At 40.7% G+C, this 26,443-nt stretch overlaps 1 protein-coding gene across 2 annotated transcripts in view; it reads right to left on the minus strand.

Annotated features, from left to right (window-relative positions):
• Positions 1-26,443, minus strand: part of frmd3 (FERM domain containing 3) — a 161,348-nt gene that overhangs the window by 111,204 nt on the left and 23,701 nt on the right. Inside the window, exon 1 of one of the 2 annotated variants that reach the window (XM_055161664.1) lies at positions 1,029-1,043. The exons of the other annotated variant lie outside the window; for it this stretch is intronic. Coding sequence (XP_055017639.1) covers positions 1,029-1,043 — 15 coding nt within the window. Of the gene's footprint in view, positions 1-1,028; positions 1,044-26,443 lie in introns of those variants that run through there. 2 annotated transcript variants of the gene reach the window in all.

Raw genomic sequence — 26,443 nt, forward strand, 5'->3', positions numbered from 1 at the left:
TATGCACTACGAAGTAATTCACCGCCACGACACTAGGAGGCTAGGATTGTGTTCGTGTTTACAAAATGAAGTGGAAAAGCGGAGTGGCGGAAATGTATGTGAGCGGATGTAGAGAGGACCAATCACAGCCCTTATTGTCTGCATCGCTTTCCCTTGCTGTCTGCATTGGTTCAAAGTAGGGATGGGCATTCGATGAAATTTTCTTAATCGATCGTCGGAAGAATTAACGATCGATTATCGATTAATCATTAAAGTTTTTATATTAAAATGATCATCATTATTATTACTATCTGCACTACTAATCTGCATAAATAAATTCAACTTTACGACATATAAACCGTAACGACTCTAGAGCCACATCAGCCCGTTTGACATTATAATGTGTTTAATTCAGTTTTGCGCAACTCTCACAGAAACAAAACTTAAAACCGCATCGCATATTTGCATAAACTAAGCGAAGATAAAACTACAGCTCTTGTGTCGCTGATGTGGTCAATTTCTGTTGGATTAAAAGACATGACTCAGTGGAATACAGGTTAGTGTGACCAGATTTGCGTTTGTCAAAACCAGGACACCGTACGGGGGAGGGAGGTGGGGACTCGTCATCGACATTGTGCGACTCTCACCTGGCAAAACTTTTTTCCACTGGACACCGAAACATGTGCTGCTTTGTTCACTGTGCACATGGACTCACACTTGTCCCAAAAGCGTGGAATTTCTTGTACAAGTCATCGTTAAATACACATTTGTGCTTCGGTACGCTGCAGACTGACCGAATGTTTGTGTCTCGCTCCTTCTGAGTGCAGAGACACATGTACAGACCCCTGTTTGGTCACACTACGCACAGCAACCTACATTCGGTTTGTCGATTAAAATGAACGTAATCGATGAAATTCTTAATGATAAATTATCGATTAATCGACTAATCATGCCCATCCTAGTTCAAAGCGTAGTTAAAATTTAATAATTTCGGAGGTGCATGTCAGTCGGCACAGACGCTCAATTTGACGCATGATCATAAATTGGACTTTAGATATGTTCATTTATATATACAGTCTATGCCAGTCGCATCGCCTCATGTCACCACTGAGTAGAAAGCACCGCGAGGAGGAGAAAATCACAAGCTTGTTGAGATTTGAAAACAGATGGAATTAGTTTCAAAGCTGAACACAAAAGCTGCAGTGTGGGACCACTTTAAAGGCTAATTTTGTTACAGAGAGTTAATAATCCATTTATTTATTGTTTTGGTTGTGTTTGGTTCAACAAGGGTTTATTCAAGTGGCTTTTTTGTTAACAAGTCCATGCTGTAACCAGGACTACATTAGGCTATTCTTATGTTAACAAGTCTATTTTAATTAGGCCTGTTGTTTTTGGTTGTCTTGCCGTTCCTGTGTAAAATGTTCTTTAGAAAGTAAAGTTTATTGATCTTTGAAAGGGTATATTTGCATTTTTATTACATTGTCATTATATTAGTTGAAAAAGGTCTCAAAATGTCAATATTATCGCAAAATCTGTTTTTGTTACAGACCTAGTACTCGGTGTTTTTCATGTGATTCAAGTCTGTCTTTCCCCAGTACCCAGTAAATACAGTTAAAGCAGCTCTTAAGGTCAGAATGAGACCGCTGTGTGTCGTCTGCATCTAATTATAGGTAAACACAGGGAAGAATAGAGTATGAGAGTGACAGATGGAGATGTGCAGCGTCATCAGAGTGTTGTGGTGAAGAAGGAGATGAGTCCAAAGGCAAAGCTCTACATTTACAGGTCAGTCTGTGTTCCCACTCTCACCTGGTTACCTGGTCCCTGAAGGGTTGATCAGGTTTTGTATTCACCCTGTGTGTCTGTCCACCCGCAATAATTTCACCATTTATGTACCGATTGTCACGAAATTTGGTATGTGGGTCAAGCCCCCGTGCCCAATGCCGCAAAAAAAAAGTTTGGTGACGATCTGAGGTCATACAGGTCAATTGAAAGGTCACGCCATTGTAAAAGATAGGCAATTTCTGAACCATCTGCAGGCTAAAATATTTACCCAATCATCAAACAAGTTGGCACACACCTAACCGGGGTACACTGGATGTTGCAGGTTGAAACTGGTCAAGGTCACTTGAAGGTCAAGGTAACCAAGGTCAAATATGCATTTTTGGTCATAACTCCGCGAAGGATCGAGCTTGAGCAACGGGAGTGTCTCAAAATCTCAGAAAAATGATTATCTATTTATAATTCGTTGCATTTGTAAAGTAAAATATGAATAGTTTTCGAGATAATCACTAATTATAACACACAACACACTGATCTACAGTCACACAACTAACATTTTCATTACACACTAGTAAACATAGACATTCTCATGTGTGACTAATATCACACAAATGTTCATGGGCCTGTACAGATACACACATTACATTGTGGATATAATGATCATGTAATATGGGCTGGATTCCTCATAAACTGCTTCTGTGGTGATGAACTGCCCACACCGACGCCTCATGGGGATCCAGGTTGCTGTCTCTGATTGCGCTTGTTCAGTCCTGGTTCAGTCCTGGTTTAGATCTCTGGTCCTACCCTCACCTATGGTCATGAGTTTTGGGTAATGACGTAAAGGACAAGATGGTGGAGAAGAGCGGTTAAAAGAGTTTCCTCCGGAGGGTGGCTGGACGCTCCCTTAGAGATGAGGGTGAGGAGTTCAGTCACAGAGGAAGAGCTCGGAGTAGAGTCACTGCTCCTCCACGACGAGAGGAGCAGCTGACGTGACTCTGGGCAGGTGTTCCAGGCATGACCCACTGGAAAGAGGAGGAAGGAGAAGCTGGAGGAAGTGTCAGGGATGACCCAGACTGCTGTCCCCGTGACCTGACCCCGGATAAAATGGAAGAAAATGGATGGACAAATGTACCGCTTTAACAGACTGAGAAACACTGGTGTAGAGAGAACAGACCTCTGCTGTTGTCACTGGTCTCTCTGCCCAGTGGAGGGTTTAATGATGACAGTGTCCAAACCTATCAATAGTTTATGGATCAATAAACTGTTATCAGCTGTGTCCCTCCAGGAGCTCGCTAAGCACAGAGTAAGCAGAAGGGAGGGGAGGGGGGCTGGGTCAGCAGAGGCAGGGGCGTGACAGGGATTTTCGCTGGGCTGGCTGCTCCTGTCTTTGGGTTGTATAATGGAAACATTTTCTGAAGCTATTGTGAAAAATATTGTACCATATTTTTCTAACATGGCTTGGGTGTTTCCTGTGACTTTATACTCCGGTGTGACTTATATCTTAAAAATTTTCACACTGAAGCGTCGAGAGGCTCTAGTCTTGTGTGTGAGTATCTGCTGCTCCTGTTCCTCCTGTACCACTGTCACTTCACTCTACTGGCTCCTGCAGAAAGAGCCGCTGTCCTGTCTGTGTCATGTCAGTCAATCGCACCATTACTTCTGTAACACTGACAATTTAACATTTAACTCTTTCCCCCTTGGACGCCGACTACACAGCAAAAACTGGAGGGTTAGAATTTTAGAGTAAAATATTTCAGAGTTGTTTTTAACACCAAAAGTGTTATTTGAACTATTTGAAAGTTTAATGGAGGTTTGAGTTGATGTGGTTGAGGTTAATTCACCTTCCCTTATTCAACTTCTCTTAGTGTTAATTTGGCTCTTCCCATTCACCACTTCAAACTCTTGTGAGAGAAGACCAGTTTGAACCAGTTCTGTACATAATTTCATCTTAAATTAACTAAAATAAAGTAAAAATAAAATAAAACACCTCTGTGTGTTGTTTAGCTAAATCAGAATAACTCTACACAGTGTTATCCGTTTACTCTCAAAACGTTAATATAACTCTTGATTTCGAGGTTAAACAGGAACTTTGGTCCAGTGTTACTTAATTAACATTTCCAAAAATGTAAGTTAATCCTGTGGGAGTAAATTTTTTGCTGTGTAGGAACAACCCATACATATATGACTAGGGCTCCCCATAAAGCATAACTGCATAAAAGAAAACAAACTTCCACGAGTGATTATAAATTACTTTGTAGCAATTTTGTAGCAATTCTGTCATACATCTCATCTTGGAAAAAAAGACTGAAATATTTCAAAGCCTAGCCTGAGCAACATCCAGATTTCGGGGAAATTTTGGTTCATAATCGAGTATAAAGTCCCCGTTAGTTTGTTCGGATATCGCAGGACTCCAAACAGACGCATCACCGGCATTTTCACCTTCGTAAGTTTCACTCTCTGAAATAGGGATGGGCATGATTAATCGATTAATCGATAATTGATCATTAAGAATTTCATCGATTACGTTAATTTTAATCAACAAACCGAATGTAGGTTGCTGTGCGTAGCGTGACCAAACAGGGGTCAGTACATGTGTCTCTCTGCACTCAGAAGGAGTGAGACACAAACAGTCGGTCAGCCTGCAGTGTACCGAAGCACAAATGTGTATTTAACGATGATTTGTACAAGAAATTCCACGCTTTCCGTTGCGTTCGGGACAAGTGTGAGTCCATGTGCACAGTGTACAAAGCAGCACATATGTTTCTGTGTCCAGTGGGAAAAAGTTTTACCAGGTGAGAGTCGCTCAATGTCGATGACGAGTCCCGAACTCCCTCCCCCCGTACGGTGTCCTGGTTTTGTCAAACGCAAATATGGTCACACTAACCTGTATTCACCTGAGTCATGTCTTTTAATCCTACAAAAAATGACCGCATCAGCGACACAAGAGCTGTAGTTTTATTTTCGCTGAGTTTATGCAAATTAGCGATGCGGTTTTAAGTTTCGTTTCTGTGAGAGTTGCGCAAAACTGAATTAAACACATTATAATTTCAAACGGATTGATGTGGCTCTAGAGTCGTTACGGTTTATATGTCGTAAAGTTGAATTTATTTATGCACATTAGTAAGCAGATAGTAATAATAATGATGATAATTTTAATATAAAAACGTTAATGACTAATCGATAATCGATCGTTAATTCTTCCGACAATCGATTAAGAAAATTTCATCGAATGCCCATCCCTACTCTGAAATTCCGTGGCTATCGCTGTTTTCCACTTTATGATCAACTTCATCATCACTTTGAAATCTATAAGTCACTTTGTCTAAATTTATCCATAAAATGTGCCCGCTCCTCATTATTTCTAAAACTGTACACCGCAGTCTCCATTGCTCGTGTTTCGTGTTGTGTTTTTCGAAAGCTACAATCGTCACTACTTAACTTCGGAAAAAATCTGTGAAAACGTATCCTTGAATCCTCTTGATCAGCCTAGTGTGGGTTGAGGTGGCCCCGACCTATCACAGCCTCTGTTTACATGAAAAACCGGAACCGTTTCTAATGGTCGTCAAATCACGTCTTTAGTGATACAACGGAGGTGTCAAAACACGTCATTAAGGAAACGGGGTCGTCAAATGTCGTCTTCGTGAGGAAAAGAGTTAAACAAACATAAAGACAACTGAAACCATCCTGTCGGGATTCAGAAAGGCTGGAATAATTCTAGCTGGAACTGATGCTGAGTCTGACGACAGCGACACAGAAGAGGAAGCGGCGCTCTGTTTACCTCCGGAGGTCGTGGAGTTGCTCAGAAGTGACACCGAAGATGAAGAATTGAATGGATTTAGTGATTTGGAGTGAGATGGAGAGTTTGGTAAACTTGTTCTGTTCTGTTGTTTATGCTATAGGCGAATTTCATCTGACGTCATTCTTATTAAAAGCCCGCGTTGCATGCTGGGAAATATTTTGGTCGGAGGCAAGAAACACGGTAGCGTCAAACACAGTGCGTAACCTCGCGTATTTATCCCCGATAATGGTAAATTCCTGCTGCATTATCGGATGCACAAACAGAAGCAAGGAAGAAGGAAAATGTCTTTTTCGTATTCTGAGTGAAAAGAACCACTAACGGTGAATTAAATGGCTTTCAAACATTCGCAGAGCAAACGTAGAAGATCCTAACAAACCGTGGACTCCAACAAGTTCAACAACACATCGAGACCCTTGGAGGTTTTCATCTTTTCTGCTGTGAATGGCCCAGGAGTTTCCACCAAGTCATTGTGGATATCGCCCAAGTGAATATTTGTCCAGGTAGTTGGTGATTCTGACCAGAAATTTGGTTTGGTCCACCTTTTGTCGGGGTTGAAAAGGGTGATTTGGCGTCCGTCGATGCTTATGACCAATTTCTGGTCAAATCGTCTTCGGTCCTCTGCTGTTAGAGTGGATAAATAACAATGAAACTCGCCTATAGTTTATCTGAAGAACTGTTCATGTGACGTTAACAGTCCGTTGTTCTCTGTTCTATTGTTATTACTACAAGAAAAAAAATGTCAGTTCCTGTCAGTTAAATTTCCCACAAAAAGTGCGACCTATATATGTTTTTTTCTTCTTCATTACGCATTTTTTGGCTGGTGCAACTTATATTCCAAAGTGACTTACAGTCCAAAAAATACGGTAATTATCCTGACAAGAGACACTGACATTTGTACCAGTTTTTGTTTCATGTGAATAGGCACAATAATTACAAAGATATTAACAATAAACCAGGTCAACACGTCTACAATCTGACACTTAAAGGGCCCATATTCCGTACATGCAGCTGCGTCCTCCAGCTAAACTACAGAGATTCTACACTGTTCTAACATCCCATGAACAGAGCCTCTGCCCTATACAGCACTATATACACTATAATGAATTCAAAGTCATTTTATTTACTACACGCTTTGGTCTATATTTATTTAACGCCTCCATAAATCTCCCAGTGTTTACTCAGCAGCTTCAAAGACAGAATATGTCATCAGAGGATTCATTCTGTGAGTCAGTCTTTACACACCCTCCTCCTCCGATCTGTGCTCCGTACAATATGGACCACATGCTAAGATATTGTACTCACACAAAATAGGATATAAACAGAAAATACACGGTTTGGCCATAGACAGTATCCATCGATTCATTTTCACTGTCATTTTGGGTCTTAAAATGTTCATGTTAACCTGCTATACTTGATCCTAGTGTTTTATTTCACTGTTTTGTCGGTAAATCAATTCCGCAACTGGCTCCAATTTCGCTCCTATCACTGCCGACATTGTGAGCCTCGTTTGACTGGAGCCGAACGCCATGGGTGATGTCAGACTCCCTTAGTCCACTTCTTTATACAGTCTACAGTGGATTTGATATAAGAAATATTGAAAGATACACACATTTACAGTTGAATATGATCACACTGGATAAGCTGTACCACTCCACTATACGAGCCCGACCTCGCAGCATTAAGACTCGTTCGCTCGTAGGCGGGTACGTTTTTTATTTAACCAATCGCTGCCGTTTGGTTGTGACGTACGTAATGCTTAGCCAGGCTGGTGCCACCTAGTGCCTTCGCTCAATTTCTTTTCTCTCCAGCAACTAGGTCAGGAATTAAAATACAACAGACGGTTTGCAAAAACCTGGTAAGTGCGAGTTCGGGCACCAGCCAATCAGTGAAGAGTGATATATTCAGTGTTGTCAATGATTCCCGAGATCGAGGATTTAAAGCTGGAACAAAGAGAATGTTTGGTGAATTTCATCAAGGGTAAAGACATTATTGCCCTTCTTCCTACGGGATTTGGGAAAAGCTTAATATACCAGTTAGCCCCATTAGCGGCGCATTACATACGTCACGACCAAATAACAGCGATTGGTTAAATGATAAAAAGTACCTGCCTACCGTTGAGTGAACGAAATTTAAGGCTGCGAGGTCAAATTGTTTGTACGAAGTGAAACAAAGTAAAACCGGCTGATGAATCAGGCTATGTAATGCGCCAAATCCCGTAGGAAGAAGGGCAATAACGTCTTTCCGCTTGATAAAATTCACCAAACATTCTCTTTGTTCCGGCTTTAAATCCTCGATCTCAGGAATCGTTGCCAACACAGAATGTCTGTCTTCGTCTACATCCATCTCGACGCTTTGTTTACTGTTGTGCTGTTCCACAAAAGGACACAGACAGATGCTTGAGTCTGACGTCATGGCTTCACAGCTCTTCACTGATTGGCCGGTGCACGGTCTACAACTTCCGGGGTTCTTGTAAATCTTCTAGAGTATTCCGATTCCTGACCTGGTCGCTGGAAAGAGCGGAGGCACTAGGTGGCTCCAGCCTGGCTACCACTATACAGCTGTATCAAAGAAAAAGCGAAAATAATAACTTTTTTTCCCCTCATATTATTATACCTCATCGATAGCTTTAAATGATGATTGTGATTGTGACTTTTTTAGTATCGATGCCTGCTCAGATAAATATCTAGTTCCGATACTACTGTAGTTTTAATTTTATTCTTTTGACAACTCTATACACATGAGACGAGAGACAGTTTACGCTTTCAGTCTCTTTTTCAGTCTTTTTTAATAGTTCTAATCATAAACTCGATATTCTACAACAACAATTTCGATATTATAAATTTTTTGATATATCCCCCAGCTCTCAGCCTGTCGTGTAACTAAATGAGATTGCACTTTTTGGTTCAGATAATGGACTGTCTTGTAGCTGATCCGTTGGCCTCTCCGCAGGGTAATTAAATATTAATAGAGTAATGCAGAGCGTGCTGTGAGATTAGCCCATACATGAACTCCTCTTGTGGATCGTCAACACTTGTTTTCCAGATTATTGGATGCGATAGTTGGCTGCAATAATTTTCTTTTTTCAAAATTTAGTGCCTTTAATGAGTTGCTAAATATGTGTAACAGTGGCTTTATCTAGTATAATTGTGCGTGTGTTTGTAGTGGTATTACTTAGAGGAAATTTGAGCACCTAATATATACACACAGTGATGGAACGTTTTTTACAGTGTATGAACGCTTGTGTTCCTCCCCCTGTGTCCTGATTGGCTAAGGGACTGTAGATCACTGTCAATCAATCTCCTCCATGCCGTGTCTCCTGTACAGTACAGAATGTGTTCAATTTGCCAAATTTACATATATGTTTGATCACTAGCTGTGAGATTCTGAAGAAGTTTTCTCTCCGACAAAACCCGCAATGTTGACAAAACGTTCTGCACCGACAAAGTCTCCTGCGGTCGCACCCAAAAGACAGAGGAAGATGCAAACCACCGCACAAAAAGTTGGATTCTGGACACACCGAATGAAGGTAGAAGCACTGTAGAAGAGTCCTGCATCAGGTCGAGAACAAGCGGGCAAACAGTTGCTGAAATGGGTGGGTTTTAACTTTCTGGAATTTTACGGGTGGGTGTGTGGGCGGGTAGTACCAGGTAGACCTCTGCGCCGGAACACCGGTCCTTTCTACTGTGGTCACCCCCAAGCCCGTCCTGACAGTGAGCCCTGGTTCAGTTCTGGTTTAGTCCTCGTTTAGTCCTGTTTTAGTCCTAGTTCAGTGCTGGTTCAGTCCTCCTCTTCAGTCCTTCAGCCTTAGGTTAGTCCTGGGTTAGTCCTGGTTTAGTCTTGGTTCAGTCCGTGGTTTAGGCAGCGCAAAAGTTTGATATAATCTCGGTTTAACGGGCGGGTGCGGTGTTGTACTGCGCGGGCGCGGGTCTCCAAAAATGGACCCGTGCAGGACTCTGAGCTCTCGGGTTCCATTATGGAATAAATGAATCTTGGGTTCGTTACATAAAGAAGGAGAAAAATAACAAAAGAACGACAGCAGAAATAAGTTTTAAGAAAGATACAAAAAGGGTTGAACAGTCCTGTCTGAGAAAAGTGTATAAAGTGTGTGGTGAGGGGTTTTACAGCCTTAAAACAGATATAATTATTGTAATAATTTAGAACGTAACCCCCTGTGATAAATGAGGGACCACTGTATAAATTTTAGGTATCTGTACTTTACTTATTTTACATTTTAAAGTGGATACTTTTTACTTTTACTTCACAAAATTTGAGTGAAGGAATCTGAACTTTCTACTCGACTACGTTTTTAATAACAAGAAAAATTCTGATTTCTTCGTCCAAAGTCTGAACTCTGCTCCACAGAATAAAAATTTAATCGATCGACCAGCGCTGATTTACTCTATAATTTTTCAAGTTTGAGGAGACACGTGACCCTTGACCTCGGTTACATCACCAGTCAAACGCCGCGTCCCGATTGGCTGCTGCGTCTCTCTTACATCACCACATAAATCAGTAGAGACAGAGCCACGGGGGCTGAGGCGTGCTCACAGCGCCTCTGGTCAGATCTGTGCTTGGCTGGATGTTGGCGCTGTCAGGATAAGAATATTACATCACTGTGGAAACGCAGCATCGATTAAACTCCAACTTCTCCAGGGAGTTCACACAAAGAGTCTTCGAAGTCGGTATCGGAATCACATTGGTGTATTTCTTTTCGAATATAATCTCTATTTTCTATTTTGGCTGTCTTTTGTCACTGATTTTTTGCAAATAAATGACCCCTGTGTCTAGAATTTGCAAAAAGTCCAGAATTTTAAAATAGCTGTAGTGTAGTGGCATGGCGGCTAGGGCTGAGTATCATTAAGAAGTTGCCGATACGATACATAAGCCACGATACAATATATATCTCAATACAGTGCCCTTTCGATTTGATACGATATATTTAAAATCAATTCTGTACGGTTCAGTAAAAAAGCAAAGGCTAAATCATGGCTGTGATACTTAAAAGTCTTTGTTAATCCACTTCTTGTGCAAAGTTCATATGAAACACAAACATTTTAATCATCAAAACAGTAAAAATGTCAAATGTGTCGCATAAACACGTTTCTTTACTCGAAACTGTAGCGCTGTAACAAAACAACTGAGTAAAACAAACCAAAAAATACTCTTGACGATATATCGATACAGCAGCCCACGATATCAATACTGTATCATCACATTAAACGATACGATATATCAATATTTCGATATTTTTGCACACGCCTAATGGCGGCTGAGTTCTTTTCTGCTGGAGGTTTTTTTTTTTTTTTTCCATGGAGATGTTATTGCTTTGTCTGGAATCTTTCACAGTTGCCACGTTTACATGAGAGCTTTAATTCCGAATATAAATAATTAAATTCAGAATAAAAATGAATTCCGCTTTAAAAAGACCATGTAAACACTAATTAATTCCTACTCAAAATGATTATTCAGAATTAAACTTGATTCCGAAGTGGGTGGTTTACTTTAATTTTAAAAACAAATTAATTTATTCCTTGATGATGTAAATGTTCAGTGCATGCTCGTTGGGTCGCCCTTCTGATCCGGCCCGACCAGCCCTCGTTTCGGACTTTCATCCACGTCTTTTTGGATTTGCGAGCGGGATGTGGGAGTGGGCTGAGGTAGAACAGCCTCAGACACAGTTTGTCTTCTTCCTCTCTTCTCCGACACTCTTCTCTTCTCCTCCTCAGCCGACAGACGTAAAGCGCGATGAGAGAATTCTCCAGCTGCTGCTTCATTATCATCGGAACGACTGCGAAAAAAGTTTGGATCATGTTTGTGTCCGTGGCGTAACGACAAACAGAGATGACAAAAAAGCCGGTAGCAGCTGAAGTGTGTGTTTTCTTCCAGTTGACGTAAATACGTTCGTGTATCTGTCCAATCAGAACCCTTCCCCACCCCCAGACGTTGAGCGGAATTAAATAAAGACGATTTAAGGTGTTTTCCATGTAAACCTTCATTCGGAATTATTATCTCCATGTAAACTTGAAGGAGAATATTTAAATTCAGAGCCAAAACATCATGTAAACGTGGCCAGTATGACATTAAACCTTTTTATGATCATGGAGACTAAACCAAGCCGAGTTACAGGTCAGATCTGTGGAGAGGCGACCCCGCACACAGTCAGAATTCCTGTTTTTTAGGTATTTCTGAGCCATAAAACCACCTGTAATTGAATCAATGTAAGGTAGAGCTGTATAATGTCACACTGCGGAACAGTTCAAGCAGAGCAATGACATTTCCATAGAAACCTGTGACAGACCCACTACCGAAAAGTTACACAGTGCACCTTTAAGAAATCAGAGTAATTAGTGGTTGAGCTTTATAAATTTGTAGGGCCAATTTGGATCATTTTCCTAGAATTCCACTTCACACTTAAGTATTCAAATAAAGCTTCATTATTAGACTGCAGCCTGAAGTGACCCAAATCTGATTTTTTGGCCCCTATGTGACCTGTATCCGATCTTTTAATGACAGTCTGAACGACACAGATCCAATTTTTTCAAATGCAACCCAGGACACTTGGATATGTGGTCCTGAATCCGATACATATCTGATCTTTTGACATGCGACTTCAGTCTGAACGGCCAAAGCGCATTCATCCAACCTAAGTGTTATCAACAAGACACAAACGTCACTATTCTGCGCTGAAGTAGATGAAAATTATTAATGAACTCTGTGTCACTGAAGCGAAGCACATCACCACTCACCACTCTTGGCTACGTCTGCACTTCCACACATCCCTGTCAACAGACGACGCTGCCGCTGTCCCACAAAACACCACGGCCAAAAACCTCGTCCTTCTCCTTCTCAATCTCCTCCTTAAAACAAGTAAGTTGTTCATGTTCTGGCTCCGGTACGAGAGGAACTTTAAAATCTCCAGATGCTCAATGCTCGCGTCCATGTTTGGACAACTTCCGTAAACACAGAGCACGCTCGCTGCGGTTGACGTCATCGTGTCTCCAGTGCACATGCGGGACACTTTTGGGCCGTTTAATGTTCACACTGGAGTCACATACAAGTCGCATTTAATTTGAAATGTGAACGACTTCGCAAAAACATCGGATTTCACAAAAAAATCGGAATTGAGCGTTAAGCCCTGCAGTCTGAACGTAGCCCAAGTCTTTCCCTAAATCGGATTAGAGAACCTTTATTTGTCCTACAATGGGGAAAACTCGGTGTTGCAGAAGAATAAAAATACACAAGTCACAAAAATATATTTATTGTTGACCTTGGAGATTTTAGTTCGATAGTCGATGCACTAACGGCCAAATCTCAGGACAGAATATCGATCGCAATTAGTATCTCTATTGATTTTTTTTTTTTTTTACAGTGTTACAGGAGCCGAGTGTGAGCTGCAGATCCCAGAGATGTGCAGGTTTAGTTTGTCTCACTCTTTAATACAAATGTTTGTGTGTTTAGGATTTACAGGTGATTCTAAACAAATGTGCCGATAATCCACAACATAAACAAGACAGAGAGAGAGAGAAGGAGAGAGAGAGGGGGGGCAGAGAGCGAGACAGAGAGGGAGAGAGTAATAGAAAGAGAAAGACAGAAAGAAAGAAAGAAAGAAAGAAAGAGGGAGGGAGAGAAAAAGACAGCTGGAGAGAGAGATTGACAGAGAGAGAAAGAGAGGGAAGACAGAGAGAGAAACAGAGGGGAGGCAGAGAGAGGGAGAGACAGAAAGAGACAGAGAAAAATGATAGAGAGGGAGAGAGCAAGGGACAGAGAGAGGGAGAGACACACACACGGGGGTGGGGGGGAAGAAACAGAGAGCTGGAGAGAGACAGAGAAAGAGACAGAGAGAAAGAGACAGAGAGAGGGAGAGGGGGGCAGATAGAGAGAGACAGAAAGACACAAGAGGGAGAGAGCAAGAAAAAGAGAGAGACAGAGAGAGGGGGACAGAGAGCGAGGGAGGGAGGAAGAGAAATAAAGAGACAGAGAGAGAGAAAAAGAGAGACAGAGCGAGGGAGAGAAACAGACTGCCGGAAAGAGACAGAGAGAAAGAGAAAGAGAGAGACAGAGACAGGACGAGAGACAGACCAAGAGAAAGAGAACGACAGAGAGAGAAAGAAAGAGAGACGGCAAGAGGGAGAGAGCGAAGGAGGTGGGGACAGAGAGAGAGAGAGAGACAGAAAGAAGGTGAGAGCAAGAGAGAGAGAGGGGGGAGAGAGAGAGAGATAGTAGAAGAAAGACAGAGAGAGAAAGCGAGAGGGAGAGAGACAGAGAGAGAAAGAGAAAAAAAGAGAGACAGAGACAGGGAGAGACAAAAGAGCCGGAGAGAGACAGAGAGAAAAAGAAAGAGAAAGGGAGAGAGAGAAAGGAACATCAGAATGCTTTAGTTTCTGTGAACCATCAAGCTGCCATAGAGATATTATACAGTAACTTTGTCAGATATGTTCCACAGTTTGGCATTAAACTTATCTGACTTACATTTACTCAAGTAGTAAGTGTTTTTCTTGCTTGAAAAATTCACACTAGACACGGTGGATTCATGGATCGATAGTGTCTCGGTTGACCAAAATTAGCATTATTAAACTAAACATTTGCAGACAAAGTAGGAATTTGTATTTTATTTACATTTCAACATTTACATTTATACAATCATGCCTTATTTGACACCAGTCTCTTTCTATGTTTGCCACTTATTTTAAATGTGTTGTTGTTATCATATTTATTGTGATGTGTGAACGTCGGTGTCCAAATAAATTGTCTTTTGGATCAATAATAATCTGAATTTCATTATACTGTATGATGGCAATAAAGGCTTTCTATTCTATAAAGTTTGTCTAAGTCTTTTAATTCTTTTAATACCAAATCTTTAGATAACTCGCTCACTTCTACTGTCTGTTGTTGTCCAATATAAATCCTGATAATCAAAATAAAACGATTAGTCAACAAATACAAGTTTTGGTCGAACAATAGAGGCTGTGCACCGTCACGTGACCCCTAGAGCAACGGTACCTACGCCGCCATGACACCGGGCAACACTATGTCACTGACTTCAGCAGCATCGGAGAAACATGGGCAGGTTTTGTTGTGTATTTGGTTGTTCTAGATGCTCTGAAAGGGAAATGAAATTACTCATCAGGAGCTCAAACAAGGGAATTATTGAAAAAAAGACACGGATTATAACTAGCAAAAATAAACCGCGAAGAGATTTCCAATGTTACCATCAAGACACCTGAAGTTTCATCAGGATATTTGCTATTTAAATTGTTTCATTGCTTATTTAATGAAAGGAGCACATTTACTGAACTAAAATTTCATTAATTTATCCAGGAAAACCCGCACTAGTTTACGATTCAACGAACCCACACTGGGCTCTTATGATCAACATGGGGCACGAGTCGAAGAGTCTGTGAGCCGAACCTCGAAAGAATCGGCCATGAAAAGATCCTCAAGAACGTTAGAAAGATCCGCTCACAAAAATGTATTAATTCTAGAAGACATAGTTGTGGATAAGCAAGACAATAAAGAAAACATGGGTCCTACGACGAGTGACATGTTTATATGTGCGCTGGAAGATACAGTTTCTACTGCCACTCACACTGCAAATGTTTTCTTTTTAAATTTTAGTTCAGTAAATGTGCTTCTCTCATTAAATAAGATATGAAGCAATTTAAATAGGAAATACATTGATGAAAGTGACATGAGTGTGTCTTGATGGTACCATAGGAATTCTCTTTGCGGTTTATGTTCTCTAACCATAATTCTTGTTTTTGTTTTTTTTTCGATAATTCCCTTGTTTGATCCTGATGAGTAATTTCCAGAGGAACAGTGAAGAAATGAATCGTTTTATGCCTTTCAGAGCGTCTAGAACAACCAAATACACAACAAAACCTGCCCGTGTTTCTCCGATGCAGCTGAAGTCAATGACATAGTGCCCGGTGTCATGGCGGTGTAGATACCGTCGCTATAGGCGTCACGTGACGGTGCACAGCCTCTATTAATGGACTAAATGACTAAAGTCCTTTTTTTTGGTTTTTGGTTTTTGGCAGCCGCACCAGGAGCCCAGCAGGAGAGAGGAGAGAACAGACAGTATAATGTAGAATAGATGTTATACACAGAGTCGATGTCATGTCCCTTTTACATATTTGATGTGCTCCACCAGCTCCATGATAAAAATGAAGAGTCAGAACGAGACTACAGGAGGTTAGTGAATGATGGTTAAGTGCTTTGTCTGGGCTCACACACACACACACACACACACACACACACACACACACACACACACACACTTTAGGAGTTTAGCAAAGGAAAAGTACAAACTGAACCAAATGTAGTGAAAGACAGAAAAAAAAAAACTTTATAGGTCTGGATGATATGATTTTATTTCTTAGAAAAGATTAACCTTTTACTCAAGTAAGAAAGAGAGAGAGAGAGGGAAACAGAGAGTCAGAGAGAGAGAGAAAGAGAGAGGGGGAGGATGAAGGGAGGGAGGGAGGGAGGAGAGAAACAGAGTCAGAGAGAAAGAAAGAGAGAGAGGCAGAGAGAGAGAGAGAGAAACAGACAGCCGAAGAGAGAGAGAAAGAGATAGAGGGAGGAAGAGAGGGAGGGAGGGAGAGAAACAGAGAGTCAGAGAGAAAGAAAGAGAGAGGGAGAGAGAGAAGGAGGGAGAGGGAGGGAGAGAAACAGAGAGTCAGACAGAGAGAAACAGAGAGAGAGAGGGAGAGAAAAAGAGAGTCAGAGAGAGAGAGAGAAATAGAAAAGGAGGGAAGGAGAGATACAGACAGCTGGAAAAAAGAGAGAGAGAGAGAGAGAGAGAGGAGGGAGGGAGAGAGAGAAAAAGAGAGAGAGGGAGAAGGAGGGAGGGAGAGAGAAACAGAGAGTCAGAGAGAGAGAGAGAGAGAGGGGAGGCAGAGAGAGGAATGGAGCGATGGAAACAGAGAGCCAGAGAAAGAGAGAGAGAGACTGAGAGAGGAAGAGAGACAAAAAGAGAGGGAGAAAGAGAGACGAAGAGGGAGAGAAATAGACTGCCGGAAAGAGACCAAGAGAAAAAAAACGTGAAAGAGACGGAGAGAGGAAGAGAGACAGGCCAGGAGAGAGAGAAAGAAAGAGACAGAGAGGAAGAGAAAGAGAGAGACAGAGAGAGGGGGAGAGACACAGAGAGAGAGAGAGAGAGTGTGGGAGGGAGAGAAACAGAGCTGGAGAGAGGCAGAGAGAGAGGAGAAGAAAGAGAAAGACACTGTACTGAGAAAGAGAGAGACAGTGTGTTGATCCCTTCTAGTTTCACAGCAGTAACATTTCCACTGTGCTTGTCAGTGTCTTTGTGTCTGTGTCAAAGGTCTCGGTGCAGTTTAACAGGACGACTGGTCAGGGCAGATGTTTATCAGGGCAGTTTGAGGAGAAGAAAAGCCAAATGTATCTCTCCCCTGTGTCCTGCAGCGTCACAGCAGAGTCCAGGGGGCGACAACAGCAAAAGCCTCGCTCTAACTCTGCTCTGGTGTCTCGGTTGGGGATGAAGTGTTTCCTCTGGAAGGTCTTCTGCCACATTTGCTGCCACAGATGGTGTAAAAAGCCTGGAGCATCTCAAATATCCAACGGTAGCTCCTTAGTTAACTCCTCAGCCTGCCTCTTGCACCGTCACAACAGCTTATTTCACAAAATTCAACAGCCCCTTACTTGTAGGGGTGTGCAAAAATATCTAAATATCGATATATCGTATTGTTTAATGTGCTGATACAGTGTCGATATCATGGGCTGCTGTATTGATATATCGTCAACAGTATTTTAGGTATATTTTTACTAAATTTGTTTGTGTAAGAGCTACAGTTGTGTTGACATTTTCACTGTTTTGAGTAAAATGGATGTTTTTCACATTCACTTTTCACAAACTTAGTGGACTTTTAGTATCAGATCCATCATTTAGCCTTTTTTACACTGTACTGTATCGAATCGATGTGAAATATTGTATTGAATCGTATTGAATCAAAAGCTCACTGTATCAGAAAGCGTATCGTATCGTGGCCTGTGTATCGAGATATGTATCGTATCGTGGCCTGTGTATCGAGATATGTATCGTATCGGTAACTTCTTAATGATACCCAGCCCTACTTACTTCAGTTCTTTGAACTGTACGTGCTGCACTTCTTAAAGGGACAGTTCAAAATTTTGGACATAGGGCCTCATTTCCTAGTGAGGCAGAGTGTTGGAGACGTGTGGAGACACTTTTTTTAAATATTCCATCCAGTCCTTGTATTTGCAGAGGTCGCTGGTGCTAGACTAGTGCATGTCAATGGTCATATTTATCCTGCCACTAAAAACAGTCTTACCCACTCCACAAAACACCTGAAACAAATCTATTATTACACCAGATTGTCCATGTAAATGTCTGTGTCTATAGAATAATTAGAACAACAATAATTAGTTTAACATGAAGCCACAACACGAGCTAATGCTGCCATCAGAGCATCAAAACAGTTCATCGCCGTGTGACAAAACACATCACGATGCCAAATCAACACTAGCGAGTCGGATACGTCTCAACAGCCACACGTGTCAAATGTAGGCGAGCGCGCAAACGACGAGAAGAAATGGCTCAAACTCCAACAGCCGACATACACCCACACCTGATCCACACAACTAGCCTAGCCCCCGGGAAACCCTGAAATTTACTGAAATTCCACAAGACACTGACACGATACCAGACAGGACAGAGGCCTCCCTCAGAGCCAAACAGACTCCAGTGTTGCAAGTTAATACAAACACTTGAAGACCAAAATGTCGAGTCTCACAGCAGCAGTTATAGAGAGAGGAAACACAATATTCCAATGTAAGTCAAGGTAACACTTTATAATAACTACACCTTATTTTGCCTTAATAAAGCATGAACAAAGGCTTAATTAATAATGAATAAAGACTTAATTAATAATGATTCACACTTAGTAACTACTTAATTACTACCTTAATTAGCACTTGCACTTAATAGTTACTCATAATTATTTCATACTTAATTACTCATGAACTAACCATTTGAGCATTTATTAATCATTAGTAAACTATGAGAGAATGATTTATAATGTAATGCAGTGATAATTCAGGCAGCTGTTATCTGTTAGTTAAGTCTTTTTGAGAGCTTTTCTAAAGTGAAGACTAATTATGCTTTATTAAGCATTTACTAAGCATGAATCACTATTAATTAAGTATTTGTTCATTATTAATTAAGTCTTTATTCATGCTTTATTAAGGCTAAATAAGGTGTAGTTATTATAAAGTGTTACCGTAAGTCAACGACTAAAATCACTTTTAAGGACAATTTTGTTACAGAGACTTAATAATCCATTTATTTATTGTTTTGGTTGTGTTTGGTTCAACAATGGTTAATTAAAGTGCATTTTGTTAAGTCTATTTTATTTAGGCCTGTTGTTTTTGGTTGTCTTGCAGTTCCTGTGTTAAATCTTCTTTAGAAGGTAAAGCTTATTGATCTTGGAAAGGGTGTATTTGCATTTTTACTTCCGTTGTCATTACATTAGCTGAAAAAGGTCTCAAAATGTCAATATTATCGTTTATCGCAGTAATTTCTTGGTTAATTAATTGTCCAGCAAAATCTGTTATCGTTACAGGTCTAGTCCACAGGTAAAACTAATCCTGTGCAAATAAGGCTTAAGTTGGTTAAAATCCCATGATATGATGTTAAACAAAAAGATTCAAAAACTGCTCATCATGTTTGAATTTTTATTGTAGTTACAAAACAAATGGTGCAGTTTAATCCATTTTGTAATAAGTTCAGTGTGTTTCGAGAGAGCTGGAGCGCCGCATCTTTAGCAAAATTGACACAAAAATCCCTGCGCTTCCAAATTTCTCTCATTTCGGTGCTAAAAACATTGTATAATTTATTGATGGAGTCTGTGTCACTGGCAGTACATTAAGAAGCTGTGAGTCGATCTTTACTGCCAGGTTTAATCTCGCTTGGATGTCGGCCATTTTGAAACCGTTTGATCATTTTCCCTCCGAACTCAGACGGCGCTGGAGGATCCGAGTTATTTTTACCCTGCCAACTTTTTAATCATTTTATCAGATATTTCACACACAGCCAAAGGTAGTCAAGCGTCTAATCTGCACACGACAGACACACTACACACAGCAACTCAATTATCGTCGTAACAGATCGTGAATTTGATGTCTTATTTTCAGATGAAGGGCAGGGGATTGTAATTAACTCTCTGGGACAATCACTGTTTATGAAAGAAATATACAAACAGGAAATACATATATACTGTAGAGCTTTACTATATTTCCTATTAATCCACCTATTAAACTTATCTAACATGCATCTATTCAATTACAAGTGTTTGCGTTGTATTTTTTAACCATTTTTGTCAGAAGTAAAAAACTAAACCAAGACCAAATAAGGAAAATCCTGAATATGATCTGTTTTTTCTGTCCAACTTGAGCTTTTGTGATGTTTTTTTCTTGCTTTATCGATTATTACGTCAGCCAATATTACAATAGGCTCTATTCACGCTTACATCACAAACCAAGAAGACGTTTGGCAACATGCGATGAAAACTGCTGGTGTGGTTCTCGACATTGGGCTCGTCGACCGACTGTGATCAAACCCACTGAAGTAAATGTGATCAGCGGTAAAATGAAGACTGCATACGTATGTGCTGTTTAGAATTGTCTTGAATTTGGCGCCTCATCTCTTCTAATCACATTCATCCCACCTACACGTTATCAACAAGCCACAAATGTACACAAACGTTCTTCTTGTCATACGAAAATTGTTAATGAACTCTGTGTCACTGAAGTGAAGCACATCACCACTCACCACTCTTGGCTACATCTGCGCATCCACATGTTCCTTTCAACGGACGTCGTTGCCGCTGCCCCACAAAACACCACGGCCAAAAACCTCGTCCTTCTCCTTCTCAATCTCCTCCTTAAAACAAGTAAGTTGTTGCAGTCTGAACGTAGCCTTAGGCTAGGTTTAGACTGCAGCCCGAAGTGACCCAAATCTGATTTTTTGGCCCCTATGCTCCTGTATCTGATCTTTTAATGTCAGTCTGAACGACACAGATCAGATTTTTTCAAATGCGACCCAGGACACTTGGATATGTGCTCCTAAAACCGATACATATCTGATCTTTTGACATGCGACTTCAGTCTGAACGACCAAAGCTCATTCATCCGACCTACACGTTATCAACAAGCCACAAATGTACACAAATGTTCTTCTCGTCATACGAAAACTGTTAATAAACTCCATGCCACTGAAGTGAAGCACATCACCACTCACCACTCTTGGCTACGTCTCCTCATCCACACATTCCTTTCAACGGACGTCGCTGCCACTGCCCACAAAACACCACGGCCAAAAACCTCGTCCTTCTCCTTCTCAATCTCCTCCTTAAAACAAGTAAGTTGTTCATGTTCTGGCTCCGGTACGAGAGGAACTTTAAAATCTCCAGGTGCTCAATGCTTGCGTCCATGTTTGGACAACTTCTGTAAACACAGAGCACGCTCACTGTGGTTGATGTCGTCGTGTCTCCAGTGCACATGTGGGACACTTTTGTGCCATTTAATGTTCACACTGGAGTCACATACAAGTTGCATTTAATTGGAAATGTGAACGACCTCGCAAAAACATCGGATTTCACAAAAAATCCGAATTGAGCATTAAGCCCTGCAGTCTGAACGTAGCCCAAGATCTTTTTGACAGTCTTTGCTAATATGTGCAGTGTGTTACTGTGGTAACTGCTGAACATTTCATCAGATACAAGTAGAAAACCCTCAGCATGATGTCACCGCAAAGTACCAACTGATCACAGAGCCACGCAAACATTAACCTCTTCACGGTCCCACTGCTGTGACGCTCGTCTTCACTTATTCTTTATGCGCTGAGTGGAGGAGCGGCCATTTACTCTAAACTGATCATTTTCCTCCTCAGTAACATCACTCCCATCTGTACCAGCATTTTATCTGTATCTGACGCTCCCGTGGACAGGGGCACTCGGTTACCACGGGGGTAAAGGGGCTGTTAATGTCCCCAGTGCTTCCTGAACGAGTCCTGAGAGAGCGGAGGTGACATGGTCATAACAGTAATCTCTAATGGGAAGAGGGATCTAAGATGGAGGATCCTTCGTTTATTTATTTTTTTTATAGGCTGTGTTCATGTGACGTCATTGAGCTAGAGTCTGAATTTTACTTAAAAGTGTAATATGTAACTTTTCTAATGGAGGATGTGCAGCTGAGATTTTATATTTTATTACTTATTTTTCTTTTTATTTTGACATATACATTTACATTTATATAATTATGCCTTATTTGCCACGTGCCTCTTACTGTTACGACCCGGGTGGATCAAGCATATTAAAGAGGACACAGGAGGCGAAAAGGTTACAAAAGTAAAAGTTGTTTTTATTTATAAGTTCATTTCAGTTTACTTTAAAACGCTAAAACCCTGGAAGGTGTAACAACTGGAAGGTGGACCGGCCAAAACAGAACAAAAGGATGCGGCACCGGCCCAACGCATGTAACACTTACTATCTTTTTTGCTTTTGCTTATTTAGAATTTATTATTACCATTTATATTTTTTACACTTTGTTATTATATCATATTGTGACATGTGAACTACTGTGTCCAAATAATTTCCCTTGTGGATCAATAAAGTTTGTCTAAGTCTATGTGTATCTGATTTTCCCCATGATGTTCTTACGTTGCCTAAAATGTTCAGAAGTACAGTATCAAATGTATAATTTCATGGACGTGGAGCAGGTGAGCCAGGACCGACGGCGATTTTGCCCAGGGTTGCACTGATCCAGCTCTTTCCGTTTCGATACTATAGCTCTAAGTATGTGCCGATTCCCGATATCAAACGATATCAGAGTAGAAACTGAAAATGTCATTTATTTATTTAAAACAAAAATGAAATAAGACAAAACTGATTCAAATGTGTTATGGAGCTGTTATTTATCTCAGAAGTAACTAGAAAACTTTGTGATGTATAAATTCAAACATTATGAACATTAATAAACATTTTGCACCTGCTTTGTCTGCCTCTAATCAACGTCAGTCTCCGCTAGTGGTTGGTGTGTTTCACTTAAAGGTCACGCCCATGATGTGTTTTTTTAACTAAGCCCTGATGAAGACCAGGCTTGGTCCAAACATGTTTGCTTGGGCCATTTAAATAAAGACCTTTAAACTATATTTTTCATCGTGCGATTTTTACTTCTTTGGAGTGCCTGGAGCCTGTTGTGTTTTAAATTATGAACACTGACCCTAACCATTTCTGGGCCAATTACAATTACAGCAAAAACTGCAGGGTTAAAATTTCAAGGTAAAATACTGAACACAAAAGGTGTTATTTTAACTATTTGAAAGTTAAATGGGGGTTTGAGTTGGAGTTATTTGCCAGAGTTGATATAGTCGAACTTAATTTAATTTTCCTTAGTGTTAATTTGGCTCCTCCCACCCACCTCTTCAAACTCCCCTGAGAGTTTGAACCAACCAGTTTTGAACATAATTTCATCTTTTACAATGTTTTAAAGAAAATAAAGGCTTTACATGCACTGAATTTACATCCCCAAAATGTTAAATGAATTAAAATAAAGTGTAAAAACAAAGCATCTCTCTGTGTTGATCAGGATAACCCTACAAAGTGTTATCCGTTTACTCACAAAACGTTAATATAACTCTTGATTTTGGAGTTAAACAGGAACTTTGGTCCAGTGTTACTTAACAAAAATTTCCAAAATTGTTAAATTAACAGTAGAACAGACATATAAACCCTGATAAAATGTTAAAATTTAATCTGTGAGAGTTAATTTAACACTCCAAATTTTGCAGTAAATAGATTTATATACCAAAAAACTAGGATATCAACTGGATATTTGGAAGCTGATATCTAATCCAGAAAATTTTTCAATATCCCTAACTTTGCTCTGCTGAAAGGTCAAACTTTGTGGGCCGTTTGACGTCATACACCAACACAGAATAAACATTTACTGGTGACATTTGACAGGAACAACAAAATACAGAATAATGCCGGCAGACGCAGACAGCAGACGCCCCTCCCTACAGTAAAATTTTGTCATTACAAGTCGTAGTAAGTTTCTTTCTCTGGTATATTTCTCATATCAAACATGCATTTCTACAAATCAAAGCTCTTCAACCTTCTCATCCTTGAAAGTCCTCCTCATAAAACGGTGACTTTAACCTTGTCCGGCTGCGCAAGGAGACCGAGCAATTACCGAATGATCACTTCCACACACACACACACACACACATGTAGATGAGCACACACGTGACATAAGGGCTGTCAGGACACAAAAATATGGCCCGTTATGCTTGGATACTCCGCGTAATAAGCTCAGAGGTGGAACCATAAATTCTGCATATGTGTTGGGCCCAAGCACTTTCTATTAGAGCGGATCTTTATCATTGTGGACACTGGTCACGTGACGCTCCGTGATAATAAGAGAGGGGAGGGCGGGGGGCACTAGGGGCGGGTAAAACGCAGGGAGCAGGGGTATTTGTGGTGAGGAAGCGTGAAGGAGAAAAATTATGTCAGTAATCTCTATTGGGTCACATCTCCTTTGGCTTCAGTTTCCGATGTTACGTCAAGAAATTCAAGAAAGATGCGGACTTAATTCAGCGCTATAATAGACGCATCAAAAGTCTCGGACTTCCCGTCATCGCGCCGTGCATACTGGGAAGGATTTTCCGAAAAAGTGAGCATCAAACCGCCATGTTTGTTTTCTCAGTAGGATGCGTCTATTAACAAAGCCAATCTTTTCAAGTCTTTTGACTCATATCGCTTTTGTTTCTGGTTCTGATATCATCATGTTTTGGGATTCGGACATCATAATTGTGTGGTTGTTGGATCCTAACAGCGGAAAACTGCTTGAGAAATTTGTTTGCGAACTCCGTAAATGCAAAAGGGAATCAGCTGTGTGTGACTGCAAACCTCTGTTCAAATGTTTCCCTTCCCAACGGAATTGAAAAATAGTGAAAGGTGAAGGCGATGGGCAGGATTGATCCACGGGAACGAATAAAAAGGTAATCTTTGGCTGCCTAAATCATCCCGAGTTTGCAGCGAATATTTTGTATGTGGAGCGCCAACATAGCAAAATCCCGTCTGTTAAGCGAGAGGAGCAGAAGACAAACAGACTGAGCTGCACTTTCTTGTTCTTGTGGTTTTACAGCAACATCACGTCTTGGTCTCTTTGCAGTGGAAGGTGTTTTTTGGTGAACAGCTGGCGCCTTTTGCTTTGGTGTTGACTTTTTAAATTCGTAAACGAAATTGAGTGAGGGATCAGTATTTTGCTTTGATGGTGCTAAAACAGGACTAAAACAGAACTAAACCAGGACTAAACCAGGACTTAAACAGAACTGAACCAGGACTAAACCAGGTCTAAACCAGGACTAAACAGGACAAAACAGAACTAAAACAGGACTAAACCAGGTCTAAAACCAGGACTAAACCAGGTCTAAACAAGGACTAAAACAGGACAAAACAGAACTAAAACAGGACTAAACCAGGTCTAAAACAAAACTGAACCAGGACTAAACCAGGTCTAAATCAGGAATAAACAAGGACTAAAACAGAATTAAACCAGGACTAAATCAGGCCTAAAACCAGGACTAAACCAGGTCTAAACCAGGACTAAACAGGACAAAACAGAACTAAAACCAGGACCAAACCAGGTTTAAATCGGGTCTAAAAAGAGAACTACACCAGGACTAAAACAGGATTTAATCAGGACTAAACCAGGACTAACCCACATCTAAAACAGGATTTAATCAGGACTAAACCAGGACTAAACCAGGACTAACCCAGGTCTAAAACAGGATTTAATCAGGACTAAACCAGGACTAACCCAGGTCTAAAACAGGATTTAATCAGGATTATCCCAGGACTAAAACAGAACTAAACTAAGATAAAAGCCAGGTATAAAACAGGACTAAAACAGGATTAAAACAGAACTAAACCAGGACTAAACGATGCCACGCCACCGCAGCCCCCAGTCCTCGAAATATTGTCGGACATAAAACGGGTCTGTGGAGCTAAAAAGTTTGAGGACCACTGCTCTATCTTACATACACACTTGAAATTCTACTCTGTGGTCTCAGAGTTGTGAAAAGCACTCGCAAACTCTCCAATTTCGCCAAGAAAAAGTCTCCACAATAAACACAAAACATTAATCCAGTTTTCATATAAAGCACGGTAAGTGGATAGAGTAATTACTGTGACAGACTTACTCACAGCAAGAAGGTGTGCCTGTCTCTCTGTGTGTGGGAGCGTCTCCTCTGGGTGCACGAGTCTAACCCTCCAGCTAAAGTACAGCATTTGGAGATGAGTCCCCAGGTGCGCATTGCTCCTGACAAGTTTAACCACCGAGGCACAAGCGAGTTACCAAACACAAACAAAGAATCTGCCAAATCCTACGCGTATCACCGATTAAGAAAATAAAATTAGACAACGAGGTGAGTACAGAGCCGTGGGCGTTTGCCGGTGGCGGGGAAAACGGAGATTGATCTGCAAAATAAGAGTTTAAAGATGCACGAATCTCTCCAAATACAACTTCGAGAGAGTAAATGAGAAGAGAAACAACTAAAGCTCTGAAAAAAGCTCTGAAAAGTTGATTTTGCTGCTTTAAAAATACACTACTTTGCCTAGAATGTTCCACAGTACGGCATTAAACTTATCTATCTCGTTAAAATGATCATAACTGTGGAGAGGCGAACTCAAAGCAGGATTTGCAATTTTCATATTTTTGTCATAAAATAAAAACAGTAGTCGTATAAATAAAAAATATAGAGATGCTAAATACCAAATTATCGAGGCAAAGTAATCAAAAACATCTCCATGGAGACAAGAAGACAACAAACCTTGTGCCAGAAAA

This window comes from Boleophthalmus pectinirostris, unplaced genomic scaffold, assembly GCF_026225935.1.
Source record: "Boleophthalmus pectinirostris isolate CB_2022bp ecotype Guang Dong unplaced genomic scaffold, ASM2622593v1 HiC_scaffold_4, whole genome shotgun sequence".
Classification (NCBI taxonomy): domain Eukaryota; kingdom Metazoa; phylum Chordata; class Actinopteri; order Gobiiformes; family Gobiidae; genus Boleophthalmus; species Boleophthalmus pectinirostris.